Genomic DNA, 23979 nt, shown 5'->3' with positions numbered 1-23979 from the left:
TTTGCTTGGAGCCCAACCACAAAATGCTTCAGTCTGTTTCTCCTATTTCCAGCCAAGGAGAGTGATTGCAGTGAGGACAAAGCATCCTCCACTGCAGACCTAGTAGTCCAACATTAGGGTGGTGTCATTAATTATAACATGCCTCATTTGCAGGTATCTAAAGAATTCCACATTGTGAAGGCCAAAACATTGCTGAAGCTGCTGAAAGGAAAGAAGGGTCCGACCGCTAAACAGATCACCCAAGTTAACCAGCCCCAAATTAGACCAGACCAAAAAAACCTGGTCCAGACATCCAGGCAAGAAGTAAGGGCCAATCATAACAGGAGCCAGCTAGGATATCAGATGGACCCAGCCCTCCAAAGCACAGATAGACATCCAGGCCTTGACAGAGCATAGAGTAATAGGATTGTTGGAGAGTTTTTTGACACTGATCTCTTTAACATATAACAAATTAAACAGGGGACATTTGGATTGCATCTGATCCCAGTCAATGATGCAGTAAGTGTAAGAAGAAGCAAGCGGCAGGGGATTCAATCAGATAGGGAAGCCAGGAAATCCTGCACCTGTCCAGGTGTGGAGAATCTCCTCCTCGAGCCATTGTGTGTCACCTGGACTGTCGCCGGAAAGAACATGGTGTACTGTATACCCCGCTCCCGTAAAAGCAGCTTCACTGCATCATAGGCCTTTGGCTTCTTCAGCACCGCCGTGGAGAAGTCATTGTCAATTGACACCATTGAGCCGTTAAGCCTAAGACCCCCATCTTCAGAGCTGAGTCGGTGCACCGCTTCCATGACTCTCTGTTTATCTCTGAAAGAGTGAAAATGAATGAGCAGCGTGCGGGGACGCTTGTTAGGGTCTGGTTTCGGAGCGAGTACACGATGAGCCCTCTCCAACTTTATGCGCCCAGCCTTGGTGGTCATCCTGAGAACGCAGATTCAGTGTCCTCCGGTAGGCCAAGAAGCCGGACGTTCAGTCGTCTGCTGTAATTTTGCACTGCATCCAATCTTTCCATGAGAGCGTTGACTTGATTTTCCAGCTTGGTAATCCGGCGCTCCTGAGCAGTATCAGCGTTCTCCACAGCTAGCACCCTAGCTTCCGCTTCGTCCCACCCTTTGTGTGCCGACTAGAGTTCAACCACGAGCTTAGAAACAGCCTTGGTCAGAGGACTAAGTTTCTTGTCAGTTACTTTAACAACATTAGCCATCATCAAGTTAAAGGCATTGGCGAAGGCTGGGTCAAATTCGACAGTAGGGTTGGAGTCAGAGCAGGTGCCATCTTGAGGGGCTTCGCCCGGTTCAGACGGAGTGTCTTTTCTTTCTCTGTTTGGTCGCTGCTTACCCACATTGTCAAAAGACTGTGGCCAAAAGTCTTTCAGGGACATAGCCCGCAATGTACATACCAGAACAGAAACAGGACGCCTTATAAAACATGGAGTATAAAGGAATTAAGGCTGAGTGGCACGGAGCTCCGAAAAAACAGTGCGTTCACCCCGCTGCCATCACGTGACCCCTGCACTCTCTCTTCAGTAATGAAGTCCCACCTGCCAGCTGAGTACCTTCTTGTACAGTGTTAGGTTTGTATTGTTGATTGTCATTTATGCTTAGAAATATCTACTCATATATGCTTAGAGTGTTATAATCAATGTCATGTTGGTAGAGGTTTGATCCTTAATAGTCTGCAAAGACTTTGTGTGCATTCCAGAGTGCTCTGGCATTCACACCCACATCCTGGGAGCATGGGAGAGGTCGTACCTTCTCTTATTGTTTTGTGGTAGGATAAACATATCTATGTCTGTTTTAGGCTAAGTGCCTTTTGTTTAGATGAACTGCTGGACTTCCAGACCAGCAGGTTTAGAGAAGTCATTTATGGGGTCTCACACACACACACACACACACACACACACACACACACACACACACACACACACACACACACACACACACACACAGACAAGGTATTCTTTATCTTTGTCGTGGTTTGTCGTGGTTCTCTCCCTCATATATGAGTAACACAAAGAACTTTGCCTACTTGGTGTGTAATGCTTTTTGCCATGTAGCTGAATTGTCTTGAGCGTTCCAGCGAATGGGTTTAAGCTACAAACCTATCATTAATTGGTCCTCCAGTCGGAGCCCTGGAGTCGACATTCACCGAGGGGAAAAGAGACACTCCACACTGTATATAAATGCCACTTGTTTTGCACATATTCAACTCTGTATATTTTATATATTTTATTATTATTATTATTATTATTATTATTATTATTATTATTTTATTTTATTTTTTTACTATTTAATTTGTAAAAATGTGTATACACACACACACACACACACACACACACACACGTAGGAAAATATTTAGTATACACATCCAGAAATGCATACACTATTATATATTGTACATATATTTATTAGTTTCAGGTTGGCCATTCTTGTATTTTGCTCGTTTGTGTTGTTGTGTTTGCACATCTCTGTTGCTTGTGGGGCTCGCACACAAGAATTTCACTCGCATGTGCTGTGCCAGTGTGCCTGCACATGTGATGTGACAATAAAAAGTGATTTGATTTGATTTGATTTGACATGCTGAAAGACTGACGTCAGCCAGGAAGTTCCTGTAGTAAAGAATGTGAGAATTTGTCATCGGGCCAGTGGATTAGCTGGATTAGTCTTTTCTCCTCGATGGATGACGATCGGCGGGCTTAGGGACTGATGCTACACGCAATAAGCCATACCAAGTACGTTCAGAGAGTCCGACTTTATAACCGTGTGAGTGTGTACTTCCTTAGCCGCTTTTTGGGGCTAAGAACGGTGTTTTTCGCTGCTTTGTGGAGCGATAAGTGAGTTCTCCGCCGCTTTGTGGGAAGTTGAGAAGTTCCGCGGGGTCCAGATTGTGCTGGACAATAGACCTATTCTTTGTTGTTATTTGTGGTGTTTGTGTTTGTGTGAGTGAGTGTGGAGTAGAACACGTGGTCTATGACGCCAGCTGTTGTTGTTATCAAGCAACCAAGAGTGCGTCAGAGGGTGACGAGAAGTTTATGATGGAATTCGCTCTTGGCAGCGCGAAGTATTTAGAATATTGGGACAAAAAATATGATTTTGGGTGTAAACTGCTTGCTGGAAAATGTTGGAAGTTTTCAGAAAACACAGCAGCCTTAAAGAGGCTGTGTAGAAGGCCAGTCCACAGCAGCAGCACTTAAGATATGCTTTGGTGAATGGCTTTCCCCCACCCCTTGCTGAAACAAAATGGTTTGATGATTCTTCAGATTGCTCTGATCGACAACAGCCAGTGCTCCAGACCATTAATTTAACCAGTTGTTGAAAGTAATCTGCATTAAGCTTAGGGTTGCTCAAATTTGGAACAATGACATATAAGCTGAAGTAAAATAGGTAAATATTTTAACTAATTACGTGCATAGAGGCACTTGACCTGTTTGAAAGACTGTCATCTTAATATGAGCCATTGCTGACATATAGAGCACACCTTTATTGAATATGAATATGAAAGTGCAAGTCTTTGCCACTGTGGGGAAAAGCATGCAACCACTGTGTGAGGTTGCATTGCAATCTCTTCTGAGCTGATGAGCAAGCTACACATTATCAGATCGAGAGCTGGCTGAGAACTCATCAAAGAGAGGGAAACAAAACTATGATAACTATGATAACTGGAGTGTGCAGCGTTTCCGTGAGTTCAGCTTCTTCTTTCAGATGCGCAGCAGTTGTCCTGTATCTTGACTCATGTGTGTAGAGTGTTCAAAGCATCAGCATTATGTTTTGTTAATTTGTTTTGTTAGGTTGAAAAATAATTAAATAGACTTGTGATCATACTTATGGATCACCATGGCACTTATCATCAGCCATATGATTTATTTACGCAGCTGAAAAAGTGAGTGTGAATGTGCCTGACGTCACAGTATGTGTGTGCGCTGTGTAAAAGTAATTGCCTCCAATTGTGAGAGCGGTGATTCTGCAGGTCACCAGCTATTGTAAAAGGAAAAAAAAAGAATAAAAAAGAGACAAAATTTACATTGTAGAAGAAAAATAATAATAGGTTTAGGGAAGTGATTTATGGGGTCTCACACACACACACACACACACACACACACACACACACACACACACACACACACACACACACACAGACAAGGTATTCTTTGTCCACATGTGTACCTATATGAAACGTCATATGCAAATGAACCTATGTATATTCATGTAACCTCAATAAAAGAGCAGTGTTACGGGGGAGCGGACGAGAGCGACTGGGGTCAAGCGAAGGAACGGCGCTTGTCGTGGTTCTCTCCCTCATATATGAGTAACACAAAGAACTTTGCCTACTCGGTGCTTAATGCTTTCTGCTGTGTAGCTGAATTGTCTTGAACGTTCCAGCGAATGGGTTTAAGCTACAAACCTACCAACCCTGTTCCGGAAACAAACGAGTAAGCCAGTGGAACCACATATTGTGTTCTGCATTCTTCATCAGCAATGTTCTGTCAAACTCACCACGGCAGTTGCTAACATCCTCTCTTTTCTCTGGCAGAGTTTTCAGTGCTGCCCTGTGAAGTATCCAGCCTCTTCCACCACTCACCAATTGGTCACAAAGACAAGGATACAAGTCTCTCAATAAACCTTTTAAAACTGCTGATTGTTGTTTGAGTCTGCTCTTTAAGTCCACATTGAGCCAAAACATGAGCATCTCACCTTGTCTTTAAAATCTAATCCAAAAGGCCTGGGTGTTATCTTTGATTTGATTTCTTGTCAAAAAATAGCTACTAGCACGACCTGGAAACAGTCCATGCCTTTATTACTTCACGTATGTGTTACTGCAGCTTCCTTTATTTTGGTCTCTCCATGTCTCTCACTTAAGATTCTCATGAAGTTACTGAAGCTAACTTTTGGTCACTTTTTCAACAAGAGTAAAGAGTGTTGTTTCCATCCAATTATACAATGGTTAAAAGCAGATCCAGTTTGAATCATGCGCTTACTTTAACTCAGCCATGATGCAGCCGTTCTCACTGTTAGTTTTTTGTACTTAATAAGACTTATTTGATTTAGTAGTTAAATAAGAACAAAAAATGAAAACAGTGGTGCAGCTGTAACTCATGCCATTTTGTGTGTTAAAACAAAAAATGACAAACTGGCTTGTTTTTGCATTGACCCCCCCCCCCCCTAAAAACTGTTAAGCTGTTACCATAACTGCTCAGGCTTATGGTTAACTTTACTATTTGGATTGTTTTCTTTGATGTTAGTGCAGCAGCAACATGTCGACTATCAGTTAGTTGGTTTAGTTTTTTTTCTTCTCGTGATGAAAGCTGTTGATGTCAAGTTCACAGGTAACAGTCTAAATGTGACGAATCATGTGGTCTCTGATTAGTTCCTTCTTGTTTTATCTTGAGTTCTTGGTTTCCTCTGGCTCTGTGTCACTTTCTGTTTTTGTTAGTCAAACCGTTACGCGTCTTGTCATATGCGGGTCCTGTGCAGCACTTCCCATTAGCCAGACTGTATTTTTAAATCAAAATTTCTATTTTCTGTTTCAACAATATTTCGTTATTTTTTCTTCAGCCTTCCCCTCTCTTGCACACTCATGCATTGCTGGATTTTTCATATTAGGACCTAATTTTTTGCCGTGTTAACTACCTACTAAGGTACGTCCACTTTGTGCTTTGAATTTCCATCCAAACGCACAACGCATCAAAACAAGGCTGGAAATGCCTGTTTTACATCCCGGCTCTTTCCTTTAACAAAATCTTTGTAAAACGAAATTTTATGAGATGCGTAAGAGCACACACTCACACATACCCCCATCAAGTGGCACTCTGTTAAACAGTCACAGACTCCTTGAGCGATTTTAATCATAATTGCCCATGCCTCCTAAAAATGACATTTTTTATCACAGCCTTCACCGAGCGAGAGTGCATTTTAATATCTCCACCTTCGATGGGTAGAGAGCTTGCCTCTGTTCTGTCTCTCATTTTTCATTCTGCCTCTTGGGTGTTTTCAACAGTCAAATTACAGGGGGAAGAAATTTATCTGGCATTATATCGTGGATGCGATTGGAAAAGAAAAATGCTCGGCGCTAGAACGCCCTCTAAACACATACATATTCATACAGAACAATACTAAATCCATCATAAATCTCTAAATTAAACTTGATGTGCGTCTGTGTTTCAGTATGCGTCCGAGTGTGTCCTTGCATGTATCGGCTTCGCTTGTTTAGGAGTCTGTCCACTGTCTTTTGTGAGTAAGAAGCTAATGTGTTGAGTGTCGTGGTAGTTGGACTCTTTCCATTTTTGCCCTGGAGAGTCCACCGTCCCAATCAGGCCTTCTTTATATTCTAGCTGAGGCCAGAGAATAAGGGGCTTAGGGACACTGTGTTTGTGTGAATATACAACATTGTAAACATACAGCTCACTGCTCCCATTGCTTGGCTATGATAAGTTATCTGTTCACACACAGTGCTGAATATGGAAATGAAACAGTGTGGAGGAAAAGATGGGCATCATTTTGGTGTTCTTTGAGTGGAAACTTGTGTGTGTGTGTGTGTGTGTGTGTGTGTGTGTGTGTGTGTGTGTGTGTGTGTGTGTGTGTGTGTGTGTGTGTGTGTGTGTGTGTGTGTGTGAAGGTAAAGCAGGACAGAGAGGCTCGATTCAGTGCAGACAAATGGCCAAACAGCACATCAGCATAAATCAATTACAATTCACCATAGGCCTGATGACCTCAAATATAACAAGCTGTCACAACAAGTGTGTGTGTGTGTCTGATTCTGTGTGTGGCTTGAATAGAATATGAGACAGTCAGTGCGGGGAGTGTGTGTATGTGTCTGTGTGTGATATTTGGAATGATGCTCTAATTCCTTACAGACTTCCTCTGTGTTCGCTGGCAGTAGGTGACATTATGCTGTTTCTGCTATGGCCTACTTCTCATGTCCCACTGTGATAGGAGATTTTGCTGTGACATCTTGAACAGCCATCAACCCACAGTGTTATGGACTATTTTCCCAAGTTGTGTTCCCATTTAAGGCAATTTCATAATGGCTGGAAATTGCTTTGCATTGCGCTTCGGTTTGACATGTATGTCACGAAAACATCACAGATTTGTGAAACAACTCACTGCTAATTCTCTGTCTGGTCTGGAAATGATTTTTATTATCATTATCATTATTATTATTATTGTTGTATCATGTGGAGATGTATAAAACAAACGAACCAGGGAATGACTTGTGCTTTTTCAAGCGGCTTTATTTCCAAACTGGAAGGAGATGATGACAGATGGGAGATAGATGATTGCAAAGCTCAGACCAGGCAGTTTGGTCCAAACACAGTTGGGGAAAAGACAATTCAGGCGGTTTCCGGGAAAAGGATGGTGCTCAACAGGCAGAATACTGCATCTGTTACCTTTAAGCTATAATTCTTACTTTTTAAAAAACAAACAAACAAAGCAGCAGTCTCACCACATAAAGCCATGAATGGTAAGTTTGAGCAGCATTGCAACTCATGGTTATTGGAAGCAGCCATGAATCCATGACCTCTGTGGCTATTTTTGTCATAATTGAGTTGCTATAGCTGTTTGTGTTACTGGAGAGAAAATAATCATTTTAAATGAGGACAGGGAACAGTTGTATAAGTGCACAGAGCTCTTGCTTGCAACCATTTGGTTTCATCAGTTATTTAAATCTCCTAGCAGCTCTGCGTGATATGGATTATCAGGCCTTAATGCACTGCAAATCATCCAAATAAAACTGGCTATGGTTGCTATTGACATTTTCATATTTCATTACTTTTTCAGGAGACATCTGACAGCAGTAGCACTGGTGAGGAGACATTTTTCTGTTGCGATATAGATTGTACATCAATGCGTGTGCTTGTATCTCTGATTGAACATTTCACTGTACTATAACTAGATGAAACAATGATGAATAAATGTTGCATTGTATGCACATAACTCAAAGTTCATGTTCCTTCAGTTCAACACAAATGCATCCCCCCCAACCCCGAGCTTAAATATAGCCCAGTCTCACAAAGCAAGAGCTTGATGGCAGAAGTCAATGTTGCTCTTGTTCAGGATATTAAAACTCTGTACAGTCTTTTCAGTCTCTGATCGCTTCCAATTCAATTGGTTTTTCAGAATAAAAGCACAGTAACTGAACAATAAATAGGTAACAGAACACACAAACTGGTTTGAAATAAATAATACAGTGTTTTCAATCTTTGCCTCCCGTCACATACACCAAATATAAACTGATATTTCATTACAGAAACACAGGGCCAGATTTCACTGAGTCAGGCTGGTGTCCTGTGAGGCTCTTTGGTCCCTTGAGGGTGATCTTTAAAAAGCCATGTACTCGATGTCACAGAAAAAACATTCACTTTTAGATCATTAAGACTGTCCCAGTGTAGCGACACACTACCGATCTTTCCTCCAAATTCATCATAAACATTACAGACAACCAGATGCAGGAAATCTGTCAGTACAGTAGATCTGTAGTACATAGCAGCCAGAGGAGGCACTGACACTTTTTAAGGAAAAACAAGAGTCAACACGCATGCACGCTCGCACACTCGCCCACATACACACACACGCTCACACAAGTCAGCAGAATTAGACAGTTACTAAATTGATGTGTTGCTGCTGACAGCCCTTGTCCCATTGAGTCAATAAACATGTGCTGTTCACAGTTACAGACACATTTTCTTGTTTTTTTTTCCTTCTTTTTTTTCTTGTCCAGGAAACTCACAAAGCTTTAGTGTCTTGGTGAGAAAAATAAAAGTACCATTCATCTTCTTGCCTCTCAGCAAAGTGTGTAGAATGTGCCATGTAGAGGTCCACTGCAGAAGATGATGTGCCAGAGGCATCGGTAAGGAGTGACTCAGACAAACAGTTCTCAGTATAACCCCTGTAGGTGTAATTAGGGGGAACATCACACGTCCATAATTGCATTGTTCATCTCGGCGTTACAGTCAATATAAAATGTTTACCTGGTAAATAATGCTGCACAAAGCAGGATTTGTTTTGTGAAAGTTAATGCTTGCCAGTAGAATGATAAGAATCTGGTGGTTTTTATTTTTAGGAGATGCACCTCCCATTTGATACTGTGAAAAAACACTGAAAGGGTTTGAAGATGCTCTAATTATCTTTGAATGTTGCTCGAATGTCCAAATACTGAGGCAGTTCATTGAAAGAGAAGCTCAGGCAAGTCAATTAGGGTGATTCTACAGGTTAAGTTAAAAGAAAGAAAACTGTAAGCTAAGAGTATGAGATGCAGTCTCATCACTTTTCGTCTACTTCTCAGCATCATACATGGGATTTTATATCAAGTCCATCATCCAAAGTTAATTTTTATTGAATATTTCATGAAAGGTGAAAGCCAAGAGTGTCATTATAAACAACCTGAGTGTCCATTATGACCAGTGAAGCCAAAAGCAAGGTGGCAGGGCTTCACATGAAGGCTTTCTGCACAAAATCTCCGAGTTAAGTCTGAAAGGGTGCCCTTGTTTGTGCTATCACATTTGAGATTGTCAGCAACCTTCTCTTGTTGTTGCATTTTTAGATAAAAATCAAGGAACACATGTTTGCCCTGCAGCTTTGCAATTGAGACTACAGACACAGTTGAAACTGCAGACGTAGGGAATCATCACTAATCTTATGTGCTCCTTGTGTTGTCTATTGATAAGTAAAGGGCCCTAGGCTCACAGGAATCTAAGGCCACTTGTCCTTACTTTTACCTGTCTTCTTTAGTCCCAAAGTTTTTGATAACTACAAAACATGTATAAAAAAATATGTTGTATTCATTCACAGAGTTAATTCCCACTTGTTTTCTGCCTTCTATAAGTTTTATAGTGTATTTACATTTCTTCTATCATGCTGCCCCCCTCTGTCTCCCAGGATTATCTATTATTCCTTGTCATCCAAAGATAAAACTTTGGATTCAAAGTCTTATCAGAAATACTAAAGTACTAAGCAGGTTAATAGTGTCTCGCTCAGCTGCTTTTTCATCGTCTGTTTCTTCGCCTCACTCTGTAAAAATCTGTCAACCAGTTGCGAGCTGAGATTTCACAGTCCGGGGTTTGTGTTTACACGCTGTGGCTGTAGAAGTGGCTCTCAGTTTTTACATATGACGTATTTTTTTAAACAGCCCTTTAAGTGTTCTGGAACATGATTGGTTTTTGTTTTGTTTTGTTTTTTTATGCCTCAGAAATGTCCATTTTCTATACAGCAATTTTATGTGCTAAAAGAAAGTACCCTTGGTGCTTCTGCACAGTATCTTTTTGAAGGCCTTTCTAAAGTCTTTGTTAAAGATGGTGTATATGACTGGGTTGAGTGAGGAGTTGCAGTAACCAATCCAGAAGAAAAATGTAAAGAGTGGACCTGGGATGGTGCAAGTCTCTGGGCACACTGCCTGGAGAGAGTAGGAGAAGAAGAAGGGGAACCAGCACACCACAAAGACACCAATGACCACTGCCAGGACAAAGGTGAAACGTTTCTCTCTGTTGACCATGGCTTTACGCCTCGCTGCTCCAGGGTTGTTATCTGTTTTTGACTTTCTCCCTGGCACCAGACGAGCCCCCTTTGAAGTGGCAATCATGTCGCGGTAGTGCTTGACTGAGGCTGGGGAGTGGATCCCCCCTCCAGCAGGAGACCCTGGCATGCTGGTGCTGCCGCGTCCCCCTCCATGGCTGTGCTCCATATCGCTCTCTGTGCTTGAACTGTCAGCATTGTTATTGTCAGCCTTTTTCTTTTGCAGACGCTTGCCCTTCTTCCCCTCCGCTTTAGTCTTGGTGGCAGACTGAGGCACAGTGGAGGGGGTTGAGGGGACTTGTGAAGAGGTATCAACCTCTGTGGCCGTGGGCACGGCTGGAGAAGGGGATGGAGGCTGCAGGAGATTATTGGGTGTGGGATTTGGGGAGGTTTGAGACTCTGCTGGAGCTGGAGAAGGTGTGATAGCGAGGGTGGGGGGTCTGGCATTTGAGGTTTTGTTGGATGAAGGAGGTGTGCTTTCTTCTTCATCCTTCCCATTGGCTTGTACATGCCGAGGAGGCTGACTTGGTGTTGCACAGCCAACCCCATCTTTCCTGGGCTCTCCTGGTGGGCAGCGTGTTCTCTGCTTGGCTATTTGGTAAATTCTTACGTAGACCAGGATCATGATGAGACATGGAGCGAAGAAGGAGCCAATGGTGGAGTAAAGGATGTACCAGCGCTCATCATTCAGCTGGCACTGAGGTCCTCTCTCACTCCCCTTGTCGCCACCCTCACTCTTGTTCAAAGAGAGCAGGGGAGGGAAGGAGATAATGGCAGAGATGAGCCACACCACCACAATAGCGGCTTTGATGCGTTTGGGTGTCCGCTGACGTCCGTAAGTGACCCTGGAGATTGACAGGTAGCGGTCCAAAGAGATGGCACACAGGTGCACGATGGAGGAGGTGCAGAACAGCACGTCCAGCGCCAGGTAGATCTCACACCACAGAGACTTGAAGTACCAGTAGCCAAGCAGTTCGTTGGCTAAAGAAAAGGGGATGATGAGTGTGGCCACTAAAATGTCCGCAGCAGCTAATGACACCAAGAACAGATTCTGCGGACCTCGGAGTGACCGGCTGGTTAGGACAGCGATGATGACCATGATGTTCCCGACGATAGTGAAGATGACCATTAAGGTTATGGCGGTGGCAAAGGCCGCCGTTGCTTCCGGGGAGTAAGGGGCAGGATTGAGGACACTCTGGTTGCATGGCACGGAGGATCCCGAGCCGCTCACACTGCTGTTCCAGCCACTCAGCTCCATGGAGCAGCCGCTGTCCTGAACCGAGGCCATGCTGGGATTATTTTTCCAAGAGGCTTTAAATTTAAAACAAGCAAACAAAAACAAACAAATAAACATGCAAAATATTTAAAAAATGTATAAAGTGTTAAACACTCTTAGATTATCACGCATTTTTGTCCTTAATAAAACAGTATATTTACATTAAAATACATTTTGTAATAAATTGATAATTATTTGGCATATTTACCTCAGCCGTTCTAGTTTTGTCACTGTGTTGTTCGCAAATGATCACTCCCTTGCACCCTCCACGGCAGGTCTTCCAAATCCATTTTATGTGCAACAAACAGTCCTGGGGAACGCGTCAAGACGCGGATCTTTTCAATCAAAACGCATTGCCACTTTTCAAAACCCGTTCTTCTCCACAAAAACAGAAACAGAAAAAGAAAAAAATAATCACTGCTGGGCGTTCGCCCTCGCAGAGTTACATCGCACCCTGAAGAATTAAAACTTGATTTTTTACACAGACCGATCCCTTTTCAGTTAATGTCATGAAAATGGAAAGATTTAATTTAAAACGATCTAATTTGGGGCCATTTACGGTGAGGCGTTGTTGGATATCAGAGATCAGATTAGAGTAAATTGGTCTGATTTCCGTGCGTCCTCGTTTGGAGACGCGCGTATACCTGACAATCTCGTTCGAATAGCGAAAAATAAAAGAGTGATTTTAGATGACGCGAAATAAAACCAATGCGGTGGGATATTTACACTGATTGTCTGTTGAAAGATTATGATGTTTCACAGGAATACCAGCGTTTCCAATCAAGAAAGAACACAAAGAACAACCTCAAGCTCTCCAGCTCTCCTGCGCACGATGTCACATCTGCTTTCAAAACACGTTGTTGTTTCAGTAATAAAAAGATCCTCGCAGAGCAGCTCAAGTCGGTGCGTCTCAGGAGTTTTTTTTTGTGGTCCCTGGCGCTTCAGAAGTTTACCGGGATGCCATGATTCAGCCGCTCCGCTGATGCACCTCGCAGATTTCCTCGCAGAGGGGCAGCAGCATCTTCACTTGTGAACAGGACCTTACGACGAAACCTAATAAGTGGGGTGCCTCCCATCTCCCTCTTCTTTTAGACCCGGTGATGTCACTGTGAAGCCGAGCGTCATGGGATGTTTGCTTCCTCCATCCTTGTACAGCCCCCCACCTCCCAAATTATATCTATACCCAAGCGTCTCAGCCAACGCAGTTATATTAGAAATGGCTTGTTGGGTGGCACTGCTCCGGTCAATTAACTCCACAGGACGCTGTGATGTCCAGCTGGGAGAGCAGAGACGATGCCATCTGCTTTACTGAAAACATTTGTTTCATTCCAGGGACTCCAGGGTAAACAGCACAGTCATCATTACCATCACCATCATCATTTTTCCTCAAGATGTGGCAACTTCACATTTATGCTTTTCAAGCAAAAAGCCTGTGTGACATTATATCATTCTTTGGTTTTTAAACGATTTTTTCACTTAGTCCTCAATAACTCCTTCAGTGCTGGAGGTCTAGATAAAGGCGCAGTGTAATACTAAAGGGAAATGCCATCCATGTTTTAGCTGCCCAGTCTTGTTAAAAGCTTTTTCTCAGATTTTTAATGAGATTAGGTAAGGTAAGCACAGTGTCTAAGATTGTACAAGCTGAAAAACACCTCAGTGTTTGAGGCAGGGTTTATGTGCACAGTTCAATGTGTTTTGTGAGCGTCCAAATCAATACAGATTGCCAGCTCATAATCACAAAGGCAGGCTCAATTTTACGTGCGAGAAAGTAGTCACACCTTTATAATACAGTAAAACCACAAATGTCTAAGAATTCTAATAAAACAAATTCTTCATTTTGAAAGATGAACCCCTTCGGAGATTTAAATTATTGATGCATTAGGTACTGACTGATCCACCCTCTGGATTAAGGATCTAAAGCAATAAATCATACATTTTATGTAGTTACAGATTTTGCATATCAAATCCAGTCCATGGGTAATGACAACCATCAATTAAATGGTGCAGTAAAAGTGAATTATGTCCTCGTGAAATCTGAAATCTCCTCATGCTCATCTACCTCTCCACTCCCTGGATAAACGCACCGTGTTACCTTCCACCTCTGCTCACTGTGCGAGGTGCAGGGTGAGGGAATAAGGCACTCATTGTAATGTTCTGTGCTCATGCATTTACATCATCACTTGACTTCTATTTAAATCCCTCTGCAGTTATGCACCATGCAACACTTCCTATCCCTAGAAGAAGAGACATCTATCATCCCTCTGATTTGTTGCCTACCTGAGATCAAGGGCCTGAACGTTCAATTATCCATTGAAACCTACGTCATACTGGCTGTTTAACTTGGCCATAAAACAAACAGCAGCAGAGTTTATCCTGTGCTGTTTGAAAGTAGGTAGGTGGCCTCTGTCAAATAAACGCACACAAACAAACAACACACACATTTACCGGTCATATACACACACGATCTTATGAATGGTGTGTGGGTAGAGGTTCTGTTTGTTTGTTTTTGTAGTGCGTCCCCCACACATTGCTGTTCTAATGAGGAAGAAGCCCAGCTAGCCACCCATGGAATTACAATTGGGTGGCCTGCTCTCTGATTCTGTGACCAGAAGCAGCAGTCAATAATGGTCGTACATTTCTCGCTCCACGCTACAGAATCTAAATATAAAGGGAGAGAGAATAAAGCTTTTAGCAGGAGAGTGCACTCCAATCAAGTGTCTCTGTTTCCGTGGGTGAACCATGCTTTGTAACACGCTGAAAATGCATTCTGGGGGTGAGGGGTATGTCAGTGATGCCGAGGTTATAGTGAGTGAGCGGCACACAGTGTTCAGTGCACAGTACACTGCTTTTGAAGTGCCTGTTGTGTAAGAGCATGTGATATACAAGCATGCATGCACTCACACATACAGTTCACAAGCCTGGAGGGAACTCTGCTGCCATGGATCACCCACAGTGGATAAGCAATTTTTCTTTGATATCCACATTGGAAAAGTTGGTACTTGGTCTGGAAAGGACTCTCACTCTTAAAAAAAACAAAAAAACTCCAGGAGCTTTTGAACAGTTTCATTGTGTTCAAAATAACTTCAAATTTCTTTTTAATTCCTTACCTTTTTAACAGGGTCTTGAAAATGAGATTACTGCAGGTCAGAATAATGTAGGGCTGTGGTCTGGTGGGAGTCTGTGGACATTATGGTTCTGGTCCAAATCAATTATAACACAATACCTGCCCTTTGGAAGCTTTCAATTTAGACCTTTTGGAATTACTGGCTTTAAACGGTTTTCTGTTTTCTATGTGTGGGTGTGTACACTCAGGTACTCATACTATTATGTGTACCAGTGTGCGATTTATAAACCTTGAGAGAGATGGTGTGTGGAGATCAAGGAAAATTTTGCCAGAAAAGGTACGCCTTGTCTTTCAAGTTAAGCTCTGTATTAGGGTCAGTGAGTTTTGTCCCACTTTGACGACAGAGTGAGGTCCCTCCTTTTTCTCCTGTTTATTTGAAGGTTTCCAGAGGCCTCAGTAGGTAAACCAGTCCTGCAATGTTCTATAGTACACGGTTTGGAGAAAATATCCATACATAGCAAAATATATTATGATCTCTCTAACATACCCATGACTGGATGAGGAATGTGCTATCCATTAGCCATGAAGGTACAAATATGTTTGTTTGTGTGTGTGTGTGTGTGTGTGTGTGTGTGTGTGTGTGTGTGTGTGTGTGTGTGTGTGTGTGTGTGTGTGTGTGTGTGTGTGTGTGTGTGTGTGTGCAACCTGCAAACAATTACAGGGAGTGCTCCCAAATGACCATGCAGTCATTTTCCCAAATAACTACACCTCTGTGCATGTGTGTGTGTGTGTGTGCATGCAGGTCAGTGCATGTGTGCGTGCGCGCATGTTACATGAATGCGTTGTAATTCTCCAGTTTACAGTATCGTGTTGCTCATCCTCATCATGTGGTTTTCTCTAAATGGGATTTCTTGTTTTGAGTGACACAGTCTTCAGCCGTAGATAACAAACACTGTGTAATGCCATGTCCAAAGGAAGTGTGATCCTCTCTGCTAATCCCTAATCTCTTATATGCTTCCTCTTGTACATACAGTACGCTACACATGTACATCAATTACGTGTTTCCAGAGCCTCATGTAATATGATTGGCCTAGTTTTATCTGGACACAGATGGGACCTACAGTTTGAGCCAGTTTTATTAATGAGGCAGGCTGACTGAGTCGTAACTGACTGATGAGAGCCGCATTCAAGTAGAGGGGAGGTGATACAGTCTGTTTCCTGTACTGGTATTTGAGGACAAATTAAATGACACCAGTGGTGATTTAATGTCTAAAATGCACATTTGAAGTGTGCGCGCGTGTGTGTGTGTGTGTGTATGCAAAAGAGCTATACAACTTGGTTTTCTGGTGGCCTTAGTTAATAAACAGTCTGCTGGCATCATCTGCTGGATACTTTTGAGTCATTATTTATTTCTTTTCATTCCAAAAGTTGTCACTAGAGAGCACTGTTTCACTACAAACGTATCCAGCACGATCTGTTTTGAAGACAACACAGAGAAATATCTGTGTTGTCTTCATTTCTTTTGAAATCACCTGCGGCAGTGAAAGAAGTACCAGCATAGTTGCTTAACTAGTAACAGTGCAAAAATACCAATAATACAAATCAAAGTCTTGTGTAAATGTCTGCTTAATGCACAAATATTTTCATCATATATGACTTGAAGTAGGCTATTAATAAACTGTGCACTGAAGGGAAAAGGTTTTGCGACTTATATGTTATATATGTATATTATATTATTTGTTTATCAGTTCTGATTCATCAACGTGTTTGTAGCATTTTGGAGCTGTATGTCACATATGTGTATAATACTACTTTTTAGAAAGTATTAATCTTGCTGTACAGACCTAAATCTGGTTACAGAAACCAAATAACACATTTTATTCTAGATTCCCCATATCTCTTTTGTTTTTATGATTACATTTTTTTTTTGCAGTTTATTTAAACCATTTGATGCACTGGTTTAATCATTAACAGTGAGTTCTAATTTCAAGTTTAAACACAGGTCTCTTAAAAGTAAAATCTGAACTGGTGACCACAGCAGTAGTAGTCGAGCAAAAAGCACACTATTAAATAAATAGAATAAAATGCACAGATATAATAAAACCTCCAAATTGGTGATGAGAATTTGTACTTAGTTACTTCTTACTAATGATTGTTTAGTTTTGATCTGCTCCAAAATCAAATATTTGTTTGTCTTTGTTTCTTTTTTCCTGTTTTTGTTGAACTCATTCATCTAAAGTGATTTACAAAGAAGCCGATGGAAAAACAGATCACCCTCTGATGGTTTCAGAAGAGTGCAAAGTGTTTATTTTGGCCTGAAATATAAAGATCAACATTGAATAGATTAGAAAATAAGGATGTTTATTTATTTTTTCTAAAATAAAATCTGAGCCCCAACCCCCTCAGGAAAAAGAAGAAATAAAGTTTTAAGAAATGTATCTGATGGAAGACTAAGAAAAAAGATGAAAACATACATAAAAAAATTAGTTTGAGCTCATATTTGTGTGCTTTTGATGAGTACATTTAAATGGACTCACACCAGATTAAATGCAGTTTTTTAGGGGCTTTATTTAACGTGATCGCTCAGTTTCAAGTCCAACCTGAAAACCACTGGGCATTTCTTTGCCCTCTGCATGGAAAACTGTAGCTAATGGAAGAAAAAAGTCAAGCAGAACAGCTACGCTTGCTTACGTGTTGGGTAATGGATATTTGCGCATGAGAGGACGTGGACTACTTTAGCTATGGCCAAAACAGAAGTGTGGGTGGCTTAATTAGCATCAGGAAATGAAGCAGTGGTGATAGTGGTAGCTGGTCTTTTCGCAAGTGTTGGTAATAGTTCTTTGTTATTTCAGTTGAACCAGTTGAATATAGAGCTGACTGGTTTTTTAATACTGTGTTGAAACAACCATGAGCCTTGACAATACTGATAAAAGTACAGCTGAAATTTGAAAATAAAGAAAAAAGTCCAGTAATTTATATTATTTACCTGTTTAAAACTGGTTTTAGTCAGATTAAAATGCTATAAACACAAATAGGTGTTTTGGACTTTCCAAACTTCCTGATTAGAAATAACTTTAATGACTTTCCCTCTTACCTGTAATTTCTTTTAGCAGACTTCCTGTCATGTGCCTAAAGCGATTCATGTTAGTTGAATGAGAGGATGTGAAATTCCCATTGCTGGCTGTTGAGGTCAAAAGGGACTTCAGACTGTAAAACCCACTTGCCACAGGATAATCCATGAAAACGCTCAGCAGCCCAATGTTTTTTAATGCCTTCTGATTCAGCAAGAGCAGCCGAAAGCAGCAAGGTCAGCGTGTGAAATTATGCATTTGTAATGCGCTCTGAAAACACTGAAATGCACCTGGGACTCGATGGCCTCATTGTTTTGTCTGTGCGGTGAACGATGACTGGATTAGTGTGTATAAGTAGTACAAGTAGTGAGATGTGGTGGACAGTAGTGTGTAAAACAGTTTTTTCCGCTCACACGGTTTTCATATGTTCCAGCATGTTTTATTTCAGTGGAAAAACAGCAGGAAGCCAAAGGTATAAAGTGCAGTAAGAATTATTGATATCAGTAACACTGTCATAAGAAATACTGAAATAAATAACAAAATATATTTACACAATTAAAAAAAACAAAAACAACTTTTTCCAGTTTGAGTGTACCAATCTGTCTCAGGATATAGAATGATACCAGCTGTGGTAGGTGCATTTCTAACTTTCTAAACGTGAGAATAATGAACTATTGCTATAAGAAGATAACACAGTGTTTCCTTACAAAAGACATATCATGTCACAGTGGTTAAAAGTGTATGAAAATAAGTCAGCCCTTCCAATCAATCAGGCACAGAAGTCACACAAAATAACACACCTGCACGTGCACACACACACAAACCAAACAGGCAGGCACAACTCCACTCAAGTATAACGTCAGGGAAATTACCTCATAGCTGTTCCAGCTAGCTGGCTCAGAATCACAGTTTTTCATAATGTTTCCATGACACTGTGGTTTACATTGCTAAAATATAGCATTTTCAAAATATGACTGCAACCATGTGATGCCAGCAACACATTTAGCTTTCCTCTGAATGTACAAAGTGAACTTTTCAACAGTACCAACAACACATTTATGCATGTGGTTTGAGTCCTGGTAGTGCAGCGAGTCCAGCGCAATATGCCAAGAGGCAGGAGAGTCAGTTAAATTTCACAGATGGATTTGTGCCTTTATCCCTGACACAGAACATCAGTCTCAAACTGCAGCAGCTGTCCCATGAAAGCCAGGTTTGGCGAGATGACGTGACGCCGCTGCTTGACGAAGTCGAACGCCTCATCCAGCCGGACACGTTGAGTGTGCATGAGGTAGGCCAGACAGATGGTGGCTGAGCGGGATATACCTGCCTGACAGTGCACCAGCACCCTTCCACCGCTCTGCTTCACCGAGTCTATATGTGGAAACGGAAGAGAAAGAGACAAAAACAGGAAGAGCAATCAGCATACCGTGCTTCATTTCACATCGGCGGTAATGTTTTACGAACAGACAGCACAGAAAGTTGGGCTAAACGAGCTGTCACCCCGGAAATGAGCGTTCAGTCACTAGTCACTGCTATAATGGAAGTTCCTTTAAATCAAATTCCACCTTCCCCTGAACTCAACTGTAGAAGGAAAGCTGGTCAAAACAAGCTCATAAAAACTATCAGGTGTTAATAAACTCTTTCATCAAGCTTAAGCTCCATAATCCAGTTGTTTTGTAACCAGATCATTAATGATTACATTGTTGGTCCCCAAGTGTAGGACTGAAAATGGATTATGGAGTTTAAGGTGCTTAAAATTTTTATAGGTTTTTATTAAAAAATACAAAGGGGAGGCTTATTTAACATGGATTTAATTTTCTAAGTGGGCCTTCTATCTTTGCTGGAGTTTGGACTGACATTTCTGTGAGCAAACACTGGACTGGACTCTCATTTCAGAGGTTACATACTAACACAGTTTGGAAATACTCACCAATGAATGCAATTGCGGCAGAAAAGCAGGCTCTGATGTCTGCAGCCAGTGTGTCCTCCACAGTGAGTCGCAGGTACTGAAACTCCCCTTCATAGAAGTTGGGACAGGTGGAGGACACGTTGAGCACAGCTGTGATGCCGGCTGCAGCCAGAGTCTCTCTGCGGGATGAGTGGATGGCACTGCCCAAAAACAAGAAAGGTAGCAGCTCCACGGGACCATCCTGCAATTTGACAACAAAAACAATCACTAAACTGTTTCGTCTCGTCTTGTCTGTGGCTTTTCATCACACAAAAAACAACACAAACAATCAAAAACGTTTTAATTGTAATATTCTGTTTTTAAATATTAATAACTTTTAGCTCACCTGATCATACGCGGGTGTCCTCCGGCCTGTCACTTTTGGCTCTGGCTCCACTGCGCAGTGATTGATGGTTGAAGTGTAGCAAAGCTCCGGATAGGCCTCAGAAAATGCCCCAAATCCACCTAAACAGAGGTCACATTAGTATGAGGTTAGCAGTAAGCTTTCAACACGTCCTCTTTAAATGTATGATCTGTGCCAAATAACAACAATGCTGTTATAAACATGAACTCTATTTAGAATTTTTTTAAACGTTCCTTTATCGTTTTGGTTGTATCGAAACACTTTTCGATCAAATCGATCATGATTGCATGGATGATCGTTAACGACTTAGTAATTCATTAAAAAACACGTCAACAACAATTTTATTAAACTATTTAAAAATAAATATATATGCTTTTAAATGGATTTAAACCGTCTGATGCTTTTTACCTTGCAGAAAGCAGATCTGCGTGTGAACTTCGTTTTGCAGGGCGGTGAGCAGCATCTGGGACACGCTCTCCGCCTTCAACTCGGCCATGGAGCTGCTTCTCTCATCCACCACAACCACTGGGGAGAACTCCCCACTCTGGAGCCGGGCCCTGAGCGTCTTGTCCGGAATGAGCCACTCCAGAGCCACCACTGAACTCTTGGATCTACGACGCAGCATGGCGTTCCAGTTCACGTTTCGGGACTCGCAGATGTGCGCCAAGGAAAAGTCGAGAAACGGTCTGCAGTCCAGCACCACGCACCCTGCAGAGGTGTACTGTTCCCGGGGAGTCCTAAGTATGTGAACCAACTCGTTGCCAGTTATTTCCAAAGGTTCGTTGATTGGATTCATTGTTGAAAAGTAGTTGAAAGTTAAGTTAAAAATAATAAATTGTACAAAATAGTCAGTTTAGACAGGTAAAAAGAAAATCCCTAAAATTATAATATATAAGTTGTATCAATTTTAGATGCAAAAAAATTTTCAAAGTAAAAGACTTAATATTGTGAGTTTTTGTTGAACTCTCCTGCAGGCCGGTTACAATCAGCTCTAGGTTCATAGTTTCACTTGTTCATTGATAACGGCTGCGCGGTAGGCGGGGTCGGCGCCACCCCGCCTATTTTCCACAGTAGGAACAACGTCAGAGGCGGAACGACCATATTTGGTCTGGCCGGCACTCCTCATATGGACACTGACGTCAAGCCTCATTTTCCTACCGCGCACGTGGTCGGAGTTTGGGGTTATCCCGTGTTTTTATGTCGAATGACGTTATACTGAGAGCTAAAACCCTCCCTACCCGGTCGAAACGCCTGCCTTCAGCGGAAAGACTAAAGGCTGAGTGTTTTTTTTTCGGCGTAGATTAATCCCGCACCACCGTGTTTTTCTGTTGTAGGTCCATGCTGCAAACATAAAATGTCAGCACTGACAATGTTTTTATTCTGCTGGAAAATTTAAAGCTGCTCTGTGGAGTATTTAAAAAAGCATAACTAAAATCTCTGCTGCACTGCAGACACGAAAAGCACAGACATTTTATTAATTAATTATGATTCAGGCGTGTGGTAGTTATGGATTACAGTGCATGGATTTCTTTTTTTGCAAAGGGGCATTGGGAAAAGTAGGTTATTAAACACAGACCTATCCACTTCTGATGTCCAGTGTGTTTTATTTCAAGTATGATACAAGAAGTAAATGTTTATGAGAAATTCGCAACTGCATTTTAAAAGGTCAGGTAGTTTCCTCAAACTGCATTTATTTTAGCTGCGTCTGTGGTGTGCAATGAGAAACATGTGGGATTAACTCTGAATAAGCACTAACCATATTCATCACAAAATAGCACACAATAAATTTTTAATAGGTGAATGGCGGTGGATGGAATGACACAAAGGAAAAGACATGATGCACTTCAGTTACGAGAAACTTTTACTCAGAAAATACAGGACTATCCACAAGTTTCAAGTCTGCCCTCATTATATAAAACTGCTTTGCTCCCAGGGAGTTAGAATTTCTTGAAGCAATGTAATAACAAATTCTTGTAATAATGTTATAATGCTTTAAAGTGGTGTAGTGGGCTGGTTCGGAAGACTTTCTGGAGGCCTTTCAAAGTTTTTCTTTGAACATTGGCTGCTTTTTTCACTTCTTTTTTATGTCCTTATACCTGAATGGCTTGACATTCACCTATGAATCATTCAAGCACAAAAGGCACCTGACTCAAAGGATATGTAGACCCGTATTATGTCTACACATAACAGGAAACTCAGCAAAAAAACAACAACTTTAGGTCTTGCCATTAGGCACTTTGGTTTTAGATTTTACATCAGGTTTCCCTGATGTATAAATCATGGCAATCCTTCTGGCACTTAAGCGCGTACACTATATTACTCCGTTTGTGTCTAGGGACCCAATCCTTGGGGTGGACCAATTTTTGGCACAACTTATTTTGGGGTCAACAATTTATTAAACAATATTTTTCAGGTTCCAGAGTAGTGGTAACAGGTTCATGTCAAGCATGGCAGACAGCAACTACAGTATGTCATGAAGTGTATCTTTGATGCATGAGCTGGAAAAATATATATTTTTTGAAGATTTATTATTTACTTTCCATAAATAAATAACAGAAACTTATAAGAAAGAGGATATGGATTTTACCATTTTTAAGCCAAAATTGTCCTCCTTGTGTCCTGGGGGTTAGAACGGGTTCTCCACCAACTGGAAGGTCGGGGGATTGATCTCAGACTCCTCCAGTCCACATGATGAAGTATGAGTGTGAGTGTGTGAGTGTTAGAGAGCACTTAGGTATATATAAAATGCTGCATGAATGTGTGTGTGTGAATCGATGAGTGAGACTAGACTACATAAAAAACAGTCCATTTTTTTGATTTATGTTTGCACGTTTCAATAACCCATTCCCAATTTTTCTAACAAATCATGAAGAGATGAGAGATAATTCATGACTTTTGCACAGTATTGTATCTTTAAAAAAATGACATATTGTCAGACTTACAGTAACTTAAAAGCATTGTGATCAACAAGAGAAGTCACAAATTAGATGGAAGTCTTAGCAGAAACCTTTCAGACTACTATAGAAAAAAAGTGCCACCTCTCAATTTGAAATATAAAACAATTTATTTTCCTTTTAAAGTTAAATTTCAAATATCACACAGTGCAAACTCTTTGTTTGGGGGACTGAGCAGCAGACTGATGGTATTCATGGTGAATGGTTACAGTTAAGTTACCATGTTGGTGACTTCAAAGCCTCCTTCATGTTGTGTGTTGGGGGGGGGGAACCTAAACGAACTCTGGATTTTGTGTTCTGTATTTGTCATTATCTCAGCAGTCTGAAGTACATGAGCGTAATTGTGGGCTCAAGACCTATTAATATCTACACGTCAATATGATGAGAAGTGAATGTGTTTGCCACTTTTGGTCAGATCTGATCACACCATTCAAACACATTAACCTCATAACAAACAATAGCTAGTAATTAATCATAGGATTTTACATATTTAGTTGTGAATATTTAACTACTGATAAGCACCCAAGCACTAAAGCCAAGTTTTAGGAGTATTTTCTGATGCTTTTATTAAATTATTTTCCAATAAAAGTTGTTATGGCAGTGAAGACAACAATCTTGAGGTCATTCCACAACTATAGGTCACTGATGTGAAAGTATATTCTATGTGTAGTGTGGGACGGTTTTTATCACGAGGTGTAATCTGACGTCTTTGTCCTCGTTTCCTCATAACCCACATTAAAAATCAGTCTGCCTTCCCACAGATCTCTCCCACTCAAACCTCTGACTCCACTTTCTTC

General features: G+C 41.3%; 2 protein-coding genes across 2 annotated transcripts; both read right to left on the bottom strand.

Moving 5' to 3' along the window:
* Positions 1 to 7203: 7203 nt before the first annotated feature.
* On the bottom strand, positions 7204 to 13108 carry adra2b (adrenoceptor alpha 2B). The gene is made up of 2 exons (XM_004547061.3): positions 11990 to 13108; positions 7204 to 11816 (listed from the first exon to the last, which is right to left on the bottom strand). The coding sequence occupies exon 2, from the start codon at positions 11791 to 11793 to the stop codon at positions 10216 to 10218; it is 1578 nt and encodes a 525-aa protein (XP_004547118.3). The 5' UTR covers positions 11794 to 11816; positions 11990 to 13108; the 3' UTR covers positions 7204 to 10215.
* Positions 13109 to 18339: 5231 nt separating this feature from the next.
* On the bottom strand, positions 18340 to 21230 carry dusp2 (dual specificity phosphatase 2). The gene is made up of 4 exons (XM_004547062.4): positions 20637 to 21230; positions 20211 to 20329; positions 19847 to 20066; positions 18340 to 19287 (listed from the first exon to the last, which is right to left on the bottom strand). Exons 1-4 carry the CDS (start codon positions 21022 to 21024, stop codon positions 19070 to 19072), a joined length of 945 nt encoding a protein of 314 aa, XP_004547119.1. The 5' UTR covers positions 21025 to 21230; the 3' UTR covers positions 18340 to 19069.
* Positions 21231 to 23979: the final 2749 nt, after the last annotated feature.

The sequence above is a fragment of the Maylandia zebra genome, linkage group LG12, assembly GCF_041146795.1.
Source record: "Maylandia zebra isolate NMK-2024a linkage group LG12, Mzebra_GT3a, whole genome shotgun sequence".
Taxonomy (NCBI): Eukaryota; Metazoa; Chordata; class Actinopteri; order Cichliformes; family Cichlidae; genus Maylandia; species Maylandia zebra.
The sequence above is the reverse complement of the archived record's forward strand: the minus strand, read 5'-3'. Positions and strand labels throughout refer to the sequence as shown.

What these genes read in the sequence shown, in the direction of transcription:
- adra2b (XM_004547061.3), bottom strand. Translation starts at nt 11,793, where the DNA reads ATGGCCTCGGTTCAGGACAGCGGCTGCTCCATGGAGCTGAGTGGCTGG.
- dusp2 (XM_004547062.4), bottom strand. Translation starts at nt 21,024, where the DNA reads ATGAATCCAATCAACGAACCTTTGGAAATAACTGGCAACGAGTTGGTT. An exon ending in GCAGATCTGCTTTCTGCAAG is followed by an intron (nt 20,330 to 20,636) that starts GTAAAAAGCATC and finishes ACCTCTGTTTAG; the next exon opens with GTGGATTTGGGGCATTTTCT. An exon ending in TGCCGCAATTGCATTCATTG is followed by an intron (nt 19,288 to 19,846) that starts GTGAGTATTTCC and finishes TTCCACATATAG; the next exon opens with ACTCGGTGAAGCAGAGCGGT.